We start from the raw sequence: 13,185 nt of genomic DNA on the forward strand, positions 1-13,185 counted from the left end.
CAATGCTTATTTGTGGTTATCCAATGGGGCCAGAGTGGTGCCCGGGCCTTTTTCTAATTAAAACCTGCAGACACATAAACACACCGAGCTGGAAAATAAAGAGATTATCTCTGTGTCTCAGTCCCTCACAGCAGCAAACCACAAACCCAATCCTGGGCCCAGTAGGAAAAGGGTCAGCGTGGTAATAATGTTCACGTGACAGACGTCCAAATGAGGCTTCAAACCCCTGTGTCTTGTTACCGGTCAGTAATGCCGTGCCTGTCACTTTGTGGGAAAGGGGACCAAGACCAAGGACACTCTGTCACATTATCCTGTCTCTACTCTGCAGCATCCAGGTCGTCTGGATAGAACAGGAGTATTGTGTGGAGGAGCTGTAACACAGAGCCTATTAAATTCTCTGAAATATCAGTCTAGCAGTGAATGTTTTTACCCATCAGCCTCTGCTTTAGCCTGTCCTTAACTGAAACTGCCTCTCACACCTACAATGCACCTTCTGTGTGCCAGTGTGTGTGTGGTAGTCACCTCTCTCACAGCTGGGCAGGTCTCCGCTCCAGGTCAGGTCCCACTGGCACATGAGCAGCTCTGTGCCCACCAGCTGGAAGCCTGGGTAGCACTGGTAGGTGACCACCGTGCCATGGACCAGCTCAGGGTGGGAGGTGCTCTTCCAGCCGTTGGTGATCTCTGGGAGCTCTGGACACGTGTCGTTACGAGGCACCTCTGGATCCATGAAGGAGGGAGAGAGAAAGGGATCAAGAGAAGAAGCCACTCACTACAGAGCGCACAGAGCTGGAGGGGTGTGGTTTTGCATTCAAATGAATGAACCTCATGACAAACTCAATAGAGGACATCCATTTTGTAGGAATTTCAATCTAGTGTGACAAGTGCCATGCATTGGGAGGTCTGTCTGCCAGGCAGCCTGGCGGTGCCCGTTCTAGCCACAGCAGAAGCCAGAGAGGACAGGGCACACTGCAGACTAGGCTAATGTGGACAAACACACGCAGTAATACCAGACAGCTGCACCACTTGGCTGGGCCTTGCTTTCCATCTCTGTCAGAGGCATGAACAGACTATAAAACCACCTCTCTCTCTCTATCTCTCTCTCTCTCTCTTGTCTCTCTATCTCTCTCTCTCTCTCTCTCTTGTCTCTCTATCTCTCTTGTCTCTCTATCTCTCTTGTCTCTATCTCTCTATCTCTCTCTCTCTCTCTATCTCTCTCTCTCTCTCTCTGTCTCTCTCTCTCTCTCTCTCTCTCTCTCTCTCTCTCTCTCTCTCTCGTCTCTCTATCTCTCTTCTCTCTCTCTCTCTCTTGTCTCTCTCTCTCACTCTTCTCTCTGTCTCTTCTCTCTCCCAGTCATCAGTATTCCACTGCCTCCTCTTTCTCCCTCTCTATACATGGAATTCATTACGTCTTATCAGATGTCTGCTTTATGGGTTGGCTCCGCTCTGGTGTCGTGCCGACCGTGCTGATAGAAGGGGCCCCTCCTTTTTATGTTTAAGAGTGTCTCCTCCTCCTGAACCCTCTCGACCTCACACTCTCTCCTAACTCACTCCGGGGCCTTACCGATGAAGTGCACCACAAAGCCGTTGCCGTAGCCGTAAATGTTGGTGGCTGGGTCAGATTGGAACTGGATGGTGACGTCGGCCATGGAGGTGTAGAGTTTGAAGTGTGGCCGCGAGCCTCCGTACTGACCCAGCACCTTAGCAGTCAGGTCATCTCCATCATAGAACGTCAGCAGGTCGTTCTTCCCTATGTTGAGGCTGGAGCACAAAGACAGAAGGAAAATGTATTTCACTGTGCACAATGAATTGTCCTTCACGTACACTCTCACATTACTAGCTAATTTGTCCTATAGTTTATTTGTCATTGTTTTCTGTATCTGTTTTAAAAACTTTAAAGCACCCTCACTAAAATAATTTTCTTGCTTTGGGATATTCTGTTTACATTTTTCATTTACTTTGGAACACCATAGCTCTACTGAAAAGAGTGACAAAACCATGTGCGTCAACTGAGACAGAGCCCTCTCCTTAAGCACCAGTGTGGGATGTAAAGTACACTGCAGAGGAAGGCCCTCAAAATTGTCAAAGACTCCAGCCACCCTAGTCATAGACTGTTCTCTCTGCTACCGCACGGCAAGCGGTACCGGAGTACCAAGTCTACGTCCAAAAGACTTCTCAACAGCTTCTACCCCCAAGCCATAAGACTCCTGAACAGCTAATCATGGCTACCCGGACTATTTGCACTGCCCCCCCACCCCATCCTTTTTACGCTGCTGCTACTCTGTTAAGTATTTATGCATAGTCACTTTAACTCTACCCACATGTACATATTACCTCAACTACCTCAACTAGCCGGTGCCCCCGCACATTGACTCTGCAACGGTACCCCCCTGTATATATAACCTCCCTACTGTCACTTTATTTTACTTCTGCTCTTTTTTTTCTCAACACTTTTTTTGGTTGTTGTTTTATTCTTACTTTTTTGTTTAAAATAAATGCACTGTTGGTTAAGGGCTGTAAGTAAGCATTTCACTGTAATGTCTGTACCTGTTGTATTCGGCGCATGTGACCAATAAAATTTGATTTGATTTGATTTGATTTGATTTAAAGTAGGGGGGAAATCACTCTCAGCCTGAATAGGGAGGTGACACGTTACTCTTTCCTGTCTCTAATTAATCACAAGTGGCTCCTGATAAAACTAATTACAACGCAAGCAATTGAACTATTAATCACTATGGTGCCTAACAGAAAAAAAATCCTAAACAATTTGAGCGATAAAGAGATTTGGTTCTGTAATGCAGTCGTGTATCTGTAGTGTATTGTATGACATGAATAACAGAGAGAGTGTAAAAATGTCTCAATCTCGTCAACTTGTTTACACTCTGTAAACCGAGTTCAGTTTAAAGACATTATAGATATGATGCACACACGTCTTGGCAAAGATCAGGTGTATCAGACTACTGAAATATCAGCACAGCTTAGACTATCCACTGGGCACAGACGTGAATTCAACGTCTATTCCACTTTGGTTCAACTTAATTTCATTGAAATGACGTGGAAACAACATTGATTCAACCAGTGTGTGCCCAGTGGGTATTTTCTGCTGATGCATCTGTATTGCAGCTCCAGAAAAAGCTAAACCTGCAGTAATTTATTGACGCCTGAAAATGCATCTCACCTCAACAGAGCGGGACAGGTTGAGAAATTGTATCAGCTTGCATTACATTTGTTGTGATCAAGTTAAACAAGCCTTTGCATAGCTGTGCTGCCATATCTGCAGCGAAAATGAATCATGCTTTCTATTGTGTGGCAGTGACTTGATTTAGTGTAATTTAAACACAGGCTCAGATTGACTCGGCCCACAGGCCCAGCTGCCTGCCACCATGTTCCTTCACAATGCATTATCTCAGACAACTCCTCATATGCATCGGCCTAATCTCTTCTCCACCACTGAGAGAACTTGAAATTCATGTCCAGGACAAGTAAAAAATAAATACAACCTGCCCGTTTCTAGCTAGTTTAGCAAAATTAATACCCCTCAATAAAATCATAATTCGATTAAACTCAGTCATTTGGAGTCATGATGGCTGCCCAATGGTCATTAGAACCTTCTCCTTTCATCTCACCCCTGCACCCCTTAGTCCCCACAGACTAACCTGAATGAAAGTTCTGATGGAATATCACATTTCTAATCCACTCCTCCCTGGCTTGTGAGATCTTGGCTGGACGGGGATCCAGAGCCACTGATCCCTTCACTCCGCCTCAACTCCCAGTGCTAGGCTAACATATCCAGACAAGCAGGCTCAGGGTCAACACAGTTATCAGCGATACTAGTGATGGAATAAGCCAATGAGTTCTCCTGCCAACTTCCAGCCCTGGGAGACAAACCTAATCAAGGTATAAGTGCTATAAGTAATATTTGATGCATCATTGCATGAAATATCCTGTCGCTCTTCTCACTAAATTCTCACCGAAGACAAAGCACACTATAATGGAAGCCAATATGAAAACTACCAGAATCACTGTCTGACTTGCAAACTATTTCCTCCCTTATTAACACCATAGGACTGCTGGGGTGGCATATACAGTGTGTGTATATTGGTATGGTTGTGAATATATGCATGCAAGTGTGCAAATGATTTACATTAACTACAACTGCCAAAGGTCACATGCATGGGTGTTTGCGTGCAAGTGTGTATTCAGAATGTGTATTTCTGATCATCAAGTTCATCAAGGCAGAGACACAGCTAAATCCCATTCCCATACACTCCTAAACACCATTTAGGCGTTGGAGCACTCCATCAACATTTGGAGCATCTGAACTTGGGTTGCTGAACTACACCCCAGGTGTACCATCCTCCACACCTGCATGTCGTTCACAGCCCCTCCTCCTGCACCTGAGCCCTTAACGGGCGCCTAGCTAGCCCTCCTGGTTGGTTGGGATGAACCAGCCGTCATTAGTAAGGCCCCTGAATAAGTGTCCCAGCCGTCATTAGGGCCCCTGGTCCTGTGTGATTGTGGGAGCGGGGAACAGGACGCTGGGCGGTGATGAATGATCATAGAGGAATGAGAGTGTTCTCATTACCGTGGTAAAGTGTTCCTAAACCCTGGTAATGAGCTTTAGGAAGGCACACCGTGCAATTGTGTTCCAGAACGCTGGCGTGACTAGTGGGACAGGAGGGAGGCATCAGGCATGGTACATGAGGTTCATGGCACGAGAGTCTGTGTGTTCAGATTATCAGTGACTGGACTCAAAGCATAATCACTCCTTGTGCAGCACTATGATCAGAGACTGAATGCTTTCTTTGAGGATGTACTGAATGATAACAGTGGTTTGAGTGATGCCTTTAAACTGAGATTGCAGATGTTAGGTTCTCATATTTCCCCTTGTTCACCTTTCAGCGTATGCTGATATTGATGTTCACATCAAAACAGGAGGAAATGGGGAGGAAATCCTGTACATTATCCTTAGATAGCTCTCTCTCTCTCTGTCTCACCCACATGCACATGCAAACGGAATTCTCATCAACGCTCCGAGGTTGAGCTGAATGCGTTTCACTGTTGTCCCTGAAAGTCATATCTGCCCAAATCGCTTCCCCTCTATATGAATAGGAAATTAATTATGTTGACAGCTTCTTGTCCCAAACATGGAGGATGCCATTTGTTACAATGCTTCAGAATGTACAACCGCAGCTGAGGCGTTCCGAAGAGAGAGAGGAGAGCAAGAGAGACAACATATGCAAATGAGCCAGTTCTTAATTAAGGAAGCCAAATGATTGTACGCATGGTTCATCTATCAGGGTCTGACACAGCAGGGTCTTTTGTTCCCAGCCTTCACCTGACATCACTATCACGGAAAACACTCACTCCTCTCCCCTGCTCTGCTCAACTCAACCTATCTGATTCAGCAGAACACACATACACCACCTCTGTCCGAACCCCCGTGAAATAATTAGTTTCCGCTCCAGTTGGTAATTAACCTTTGTCTGCTGGTACTTATGTGTCCCATCCAAGAGCAACATATTATTTTATCTTCAGCCCTTTTCTCTTTTCATTTGTTTAACCAGTCACAGTGGGGTAGTTCTTTGCACTGGCAGTTTCTGTTTGAAGTCGGGGCTGTGTTTGTACATCAGCAGTAAAGCTTCTCCTAATGATCTGAGTGCAGAGATGTGCTGCAGAGCTACTCTGTGGTGGGGTGTCCTCCACTCGAACTGCTATGGGGAGGGGAATGTGCTGCCAGGACGTTGTTTAAAAGGGTTCCCATAGCTAACATCCTTTTTCTGCATCTGCATAAATGTTATATCTGATGTTCAGGAGAATCTGTGGTGTAGAACGTAAGCGATAGTTAAGATACATACACTTTGATGTCTAGCATGATCCTCCTGTCTTCCTCCACGTGAATCCCCCAGATGCAGTCTTGGCCGCTATCGTAGGCCTCTGGCCAGTTAGGAGACAGGACCACTCCAGCAGAGTCAGTCATCTCTCCACTGCAAACAGCTGTAACACACACACACACAAAAACACACACATACAGTAAACAAAAATACTCTGTGCAACAATATCGTACAGCTAATTTCCTACACAGAACAAAAACACACAGCATACCCCTGCAGGCGGGCTCAGTCTCGTTCCACTGGGGGTTGTTGTGGTCCATGCACTCGATGATGACAGAGCCCTGCTCCAGGGTGTAGCCAGGGTCACAAGTGAACTCTACCACTGTCCCCACTGCCCACATGCTGTCATTACTTGTGAAGTTACCGTACTTGACGAACGGCTCGTAGCAGTGGCCCACTGAAAATGCTGTGAAAGAGAGGATATGTGGATCAATCACAGAAAAAAGCCCAGACTGTGTCACTGAGCCCCATGTGTGCCATAGGCAGTGGGCCATTGACTTTGCCGAAAGCGAGCCGCCCGTTAGCTCGCTGCCTATCTGGTGCTCTGCTGCTTCAACCCACTGACTGACAGCACATGTAATGGTTCAAATCAGGGCGAGATTAGCACTATTAAAGCAGTTACACCCGGTGTCAAATTCAACAGGGTAATGCTGTTAAAGACAACCCACACAAGGTCCATTAGAATAAGCAGCGCTGCTCTCTCACAGCGTAATCCCATTTGCTACAGTAAATTGAAGCCCTATACAGATTAAATTGATCTGATTGGAGAAATACTCCAGGACCTGTGATGTGGCTCTGACTCCAAGCTCTGAACAGCCCTTTGAAAAGCCACGTATAAGAATTAGTTGCCACACGTAGAGAGGATGACTGGGGATGAGCGTGGAGAAAAATAAAACATTTGAGAGTTTGTAGCTAAACTAGTCAGAGCAGAGGACTTTAATTGATTGTTATGTTTGACATATTTCCATTTCAATTATTTAGAGGAGGGAAAGGAGAGGAGAGGGCCTGAGGCAGTGTCTTTTGCCAGTCTGCAGGGCATGATGCATTTCTTAAACAACAGTTTTTAGCTCCACCAATATTAAATTTGACATTTTAGTAATTCAGCAGACGCTCTTATCCAGAGCGACTTACAGTTAGTGAGTGCATACATTTTTCATACTGGTCCCCCGTGGGAAACGAACCCACAACCCTGCCGTTGCAAGCGCCATGCTCTACCAACTGCTGGACTGAGTGTGTGAGGGAAGTGTGAGTGTCCTTGAGTACGCTTTCCAGAGACCTGAAGACTTGTGTTGATCCCCATGCCTAGGCCTAGTCTTGTGGCACACAGGGAACCTGCGTTCTAACAACTGTTCCTTCAAAATTTTTGGGGCACTGAGCAAACTTGAATGTTGTGAGAATTTTGTCCAACTTCCGGCGCGAGTTTACAGTGAACACTGAGGCTGTACCCTTACAATTTTAGACAGTAGCCAATAGGCTATTGTGGCTATTTGAGCATAATGTAGGCCTACCAACAAAACCAATGGAGCAAATCCCAGAACATTTTCACATGGAAATAGCTTTTGATTTCTATGATATAGCGTACAGAAGTCTATATGTGGTGTTCAATGCAGGCCTACATTGCATGAGACTTTTAAAAACGTTTTTACATTATGAAGGGCTTGACATTAATTAATGATTTTTTACTTGGTCTGTAACACCATGGGCCAAATAAGGGACAGTAAATTGCATTGTAGTGTGTTGTATGATGCAAGAAACCACTTTACAAAAATAAAAAGTATTATTATTACCAAACAGAGAATTAGACAATGTAGGCTACCCCTCTGCCTATTACCTTATTTGCATATTCAAGCCTGTCTCAAAATACAACACTGCCCCTTTAATTAAGACATAAGCGTTTTACTTGACTGGCTTTTCAAAGACAGCTTGAAATGTAGCCTAAACGTTTTGTGCTCTTGTAGGAAGCAGTAACTCCCCATTGCTGACCTATACTTATCTATAACTGGGCTAATAACTCGCTGACTAGCAAACAATATCAACAAATGTGCACACGGGCAGCTCTGAGCTCTGATCTGAACTGATCTGAAAAGCGTTTCCACTCGCGGGTGATTGAAAGACCGCTTGTGGGCTACCCCTGTCAATAGAATTCTACTCTGTTGCGCTCTGGCTCTGCCTACAACAAAATCACAGATTCAATCTTGCAAAGTTTTGTTTTGGGGCTGATATAATGTTGATTCGATTACAGAAAAAACGTTGATCTATATAGTGCAACTAATGGGGCGAACTCAGTGAAGTTCAATCTCTTGCGTCTCTGTGCAGCATGGCATTTCTTCTGTGCAGCAGTCCTGGAGGAAGTGCGCGGGCGCGCACGCACGCAGTTTAGAGGGATCATTGGTTCTAACCCAGTCAGTAACATTGGTGCCGTGACCTGGATGGGTCTCTGTGAGTTGGAGAAGGTCAAAGGGGTTGAGGTGTAACCGAGACCTGAAGACTTGTGTTAGCTCCCATGGGGATGTGTCTACCTTGGTATCTAATGGCGATGCCGGTGGAGGTGCCTGCTCCATCAGTGGTGAGCTCTATGAAGAGGGGTCTGGAGGTGCTCACCAGGCCCTCGTTGGGCAGGTACTCCACCTCATATGAGTCATACAGCGGAGGAGAGTCAATGTTGTTCCCATTTTTAATCAGAAGCCTGAAATAGAGAAATTCAAACACATCAGTACCTGGTTGGATTTCTAAGACCTCGTAATATGCATGGTGGGCACGTTATCAGAGTTACCTCAGCCACCTGGACTGAAGCTCCTAATGAGACGAAGCAACAGGAAGGAATGTGATACAGTATTAAAGCATTGGGCTGGACTGTTCTGCATAAAAGGCCAACGATATATTCAGTACAGCTGAGCAGCTAGCCTACTGACCTCATTAAAAGTCAATTTGTTATTGTCTCCAGACACAGCGGCTACCGCTCATAAAAACAACATTATCTCAACTCAAATAAGCATGTCCTAGTCAATTCAATTAATTCACTTGAAGCACCTTCTTGTGAAGTGTTATATTGCCTTACAAACTTTCACAACAGCTGATAGATGCAGTCATAGAGCATTATGACTCCAATAAGGATCATGAATAGTTTCATAATGACAGTCAAAAAAGAAAGTAGGAAGGTGATTGAAATGTTTCCAATTATTTCTGTATTTCTCTCTCTCTCCTTCTCCCTTCCTCTCTCACCATTTTCAAAAAAATAGATTTCCATTCTGACACAGAGACACAGATGTTCCACTGAATCTCTATCTCAGATGATGAGACGATGCCCTGAAGTGTAGCAGAGGAATGGACTGGTAATATGACATGTGTGACAACAGAACCATGAGCCTGAGGTGAGAATCATGTCCAACTGTCACAGAGCCAGCAGTAGGACTCTGATGAGATGTTGGCTGCTTGTTGATTGATTATTAAACTCAAGTGGACACTTAGAACTGGATAGTGTACTGGAGTAGAGCACTAAGGTCAGAACACTGTAGCAGACTTGGGTTCAGATAGTATGTTCTTTCTTTTAAAGCTATACACTTTATTGAGTTGGCTTGGTGCAATATAACCAATGGAATAGCCCTCTAAGTGCAAACCCCACCCATCTGGCACTCAAGACACGCTTAATCAAAGGTCAAAATACTTGGAAGAAAATCAATACTATTTGAACCCAGGTCTGACTGAACACTGTAGTGAAGTGAACCCCCTGACTGACACCACACCTGTCATCGTCCTCTGCCAGGGCCACCTTCTCAAAGTGGACGTGCACTCGCTGTCCCTCTGGGGCCTCCAGCAGCCAATGGCACGTCAGGTTGTTGCTGTAGTTGCTAGGGAAACCGGGTGACACAATGCGTCCGACCGTGGCATTCCGGACAATGCCACCACAGGCAGCTGGGATGCCCATGGAGAATGAAGTAGGAATGGGAGGAAGGAAGATGAGATAGATGGGAGGAGAAGAGAAGGAAAATGGGAGGAGGAGGACAGAAGGAAAATGGGATGGGAGGAGGAGGAGGGAGAGAGGTATTTTAGTCTGGGAAAAACATTTGCTTAAATCCCAGTCAAACAGAATGTGTAATGACAGAGAATACCTTGAGAAATCATGACTAGAGATAAATCATGAGAACACAATGAGTGGAGGTGGTGAGTAAGAGCAAGCTCTGAGTTTGTGTAAAGGGAATAAAAGAGAGAGTGGGTCTGGTATTGATATCAGTTTATCACAACAGACGAGGTGAAGGTCAGCTAGGTAGACACCAGGCTTACAGTGCCTTGCAAAAGTATTCATCCCTGTCACATATATTCCCCCTCTGGCCTCTAGGTCACCAGGCTGCTCTTTATTATGCACACCTGTCACCATCGTTATGCTCACCAGTGCCTCATCAGACTCACCTGGACTCCATCACCTTCCTGATTACCTCCCCTGTATATGTCACTCCCTTTGGTTCCTTCCCCAGGTGTTATTGATTCTGTTACTCTGTTCCTGTCTGTACGCTACTCTTGTTTTGGCCCAGCATACATTGTTACAATCCCCCTTGCCGATTTCGCTATTTTGTTGCATTACAACCTGTAATTTAAATTGATTTTTATTTGGATTTCATGTAATGGACATACACAAAATAGTCAAAAAGTGGTGCGTGCATATCTATTCACCCCCTTTGCTATGAAGCCCCTAAATAAGATCTGGTGCAACCAATTACCTTCAGAAGTCACATAATTAGTTAAATAAAGTCCACCTGTGTGCAATCTAAGTGTCACATGATCTCAGTATATATATATACACCTGTCCTGAAAAACCCCAGTGTCTGCAACACCACCAAGCAAGCGGCACCATGAAGACCAAGAAGCTCTCCAAACAGGTCAGGGACCAAGTTGTGGAGAAGTACAGATCAGGGTTGGGTTATAAAAAAATATCAGAAACTTTGAACATCCCACGGAGTACCATTAATTCCATTATAAAAAAATGGAAAGAATATGGCACCACAACAAACCTGCCAAGAGAGGGCTGCCCACCAAAACTCACGGAACAGGCAAGGAGGGCATTAATCAGAGAGGCAACAAAGAGACCAAAGATAACCCTGAAGGAGCTGCAAAGCACAGCTGAGATTGAAGTATCTGTCCATAGGACTACTTTAAGCCGTACACTCCACAGAGCTGGGCTTTAAGGAAGAGTGGACAGAAAAAAGCCATTGCTTAAAGAAAAAAATAAGCAAACACGTTTGGTGTTCGCCAAAAGGCATGTGGGAGACTCCCCAAACATCAATCAATCAATCAATTTTCAATCAATTTTATTTTATATAGCCCTTCTTACATCAGCTAATATCTCGAAGTGCTGTACAGAAACCCAGCCTAAAACCCCAAACAGCTAGTAATGCAGGTGTAGAAGCACGGTGGCTAGGAAAAACTCCCTAGAAAGGCGAAAGCCTAGGAAGAAACCTAGAGAGGAACCAGGCTATGAGGGGTGGCCAGTCCTCTTCTGGCTGTGCCGGGTGGAGATTATAACAGAACCATGCCAAGATGTTCAAAAATGTTCATAAGTGACAAGCATGGTCAAATAATAATCAGGAATAAATCTCAGTTCTTCCAAACATATGGAAGAAGGTACTCTGGTCAGATGAGACTAAAATTGAGCTTTTTGGCCATCAAGGAAAACGCTATGTCTGGCGCAAACCCAACACCTCTCATCACCCCAAGAACACCATCCCCACAGTGAAGCATGGTGGTGGCAGCATCATGCTGTGGGGATGTTTTTCATCGGCAGGGACTGGGCAACTGGTCAGAATTGAAGGAATTATGGATGGCGCTAAATACAGGGAAATTCTTGAAGGAAACCTGTTTCAGTCTTCCAGAGATTTGAGACTGGGACAGAGGTTCACCTTCCAGCAGGACAATGACCCTAAGCATACTGCTAAAGCAACACTTGAGTGGTTTAAGGGGAAACATTTAAATGTCTTGGAATGGCCTAGTCAAAGCCCAGACCTCAATCCAATTGAGAATCTGTGGTATGACTTAAAGATTGCTGTACACCAGCGGAACCCATCCAACTTGAAGGAGCTGTAGCAGTTTTGCCTTGAAGAATGGGCAAAAATCCCAGTGGCTAGATGTTCCAAGCTTATAGAGACATACCCCAAGAGACTTGCAGCTGTAATTGCTGCAAAAGGTGGCTCTACAAAGTATTGACTTCGGGGGGGTGAATAGTTATGTTTCTGTTTTTCTGTCTCATTTCTTGTTTGTTTCACAATAAAAAATATTTTGCATCTTCAAAGTGGTAGGCATGTTGTGTAACTCAAATGATACAAACCCGCCCCCCAAAATCTATTTTAATTCCAGGTTGAAAGGCAACAAAATAGGAAAAATGCCAAGGGGGGTGAATACTTATGCAAGCCACTGTAATTAAAGCAGAGCTGCAGCCTCAGGCCTAACCTGCCCTGTGACACTGCCCTGCCATCAGTAATCACACCCTGGCAGATACCATGCTGTGGGCTCTGTGACCACTGTCTGGGGCGCAGGCACACACACACAGGTGCTGTTTAAATGGTTTGTTTGGTCACCCAATGCTAGGAGAGAGAACCTTATACTCTCTCCACACATTTCTAAACTATGCCTTTTTGATGCCCAACGCTAGGAGGGAGCATCCCTGCTCTCCATTCACTTTAAAACAATGGAGAGACCCACTGTTCCAAATGTTTATCTGACCAGGGCTAAAACATTCACTCACTATTCATCACTTGTGCTCATCTGAGCATTAAAATGAGATCCTACATCTAAGCTGTCTGCTTCTGAACTGTCCTCCACCGGGGATTGAACCCTGTCTGAATCTGTGCTTGTTATGCAAGACAAATACAAGCAGACTCAAGAGGTGAACTTCCTGGAAGAGAAAATATGATGCAGTCCTTGCTTCTGCTGAAAACAAGCAAAAAACATTGCTTGTTTTGTTTAGTTCTTTACTTCATAGGAGAGGCCTGACTGAATAGGGCTGTCTGTTTAACATTCACCACCCCAGTGCAACAGACACTGCAGCCCACACCAATAAGGCCCAAATCAATGATTAAACCCCAATTAACTTTTGAGCAACACATTTTTACTTTTTTAAATGTTTTGTCATTTAGCAGATGCTCTTATCCAGAGCGACTTACAGTTAGTGAGTGCATACATTTTTCATACAACACCAAGCATTTTACAACACCAAGCCGAGTGCGTGTGGGATCATTCTACTGGAGTTTAATTGCTCCAGCGAGAACAACGTGTTTATATGGTTATACGCCTCACTTGTTGCAGA

The 13,185-nt window shown here is 44.9% G+C and overlaps 1 protein-coding gene across 2 annotated transcripts in view; it reads right to left on the reverse strand.

Moving 5' to 3' along the window:
* LOC121567755 (seizure protein 6-like) overlaps window positions 1-13,185 on the reverse strand; it is a 146,150-nt gene that overhangs the window by 24,707 nt on the left and 108,258 nt on the right. For both annotated transcript variants that reach the window (XM_041878010.2, XM_041878008.2), the window contains exons 6-11: window positions 9,635-9,803; window positions 8,411-8,577; window positions 6,103-6,297; window positions 5,856-5,994; window positions 1,562-1,758; window positions 523-717 (exon numbers count right to left, since the gene is read on the reverse strand). In XM_041878010.2, coding sequence (XP_041733944.2) covers window positions 523-717; window positions 1,562-1,758; window positions 5,856-5,994; window positions 6,103-6,297; window positions 8,411-8,577; window positions 9,635-9,803 — 1,062 coding nt within the window. The remainder of the gene's footprint in view (window positions 1-522; window positions 718-1,561; window positions 1,759-5,855; window positions 5,995-6,102; window positions 6,298-8,410; window positions 8,578-9,634; window positions 9,804-13,185) is intronic.

Source organism: Coregonus clupeaformis, chromosome 6, assembly GCF_020615455.1.
Source record: "Coregonus clupeaformis isolate EN_2021a chromosome 6, ASM2061545v1, whole genome shotgun sequence".
Taxonomy (NCBI): domain Eukaryota; kingdom Metazoa; phylum Chordata; class Actinopteri; order Salmoniformes; family Salmonidae; genus Coregonus; species Coregonus clupeaformis.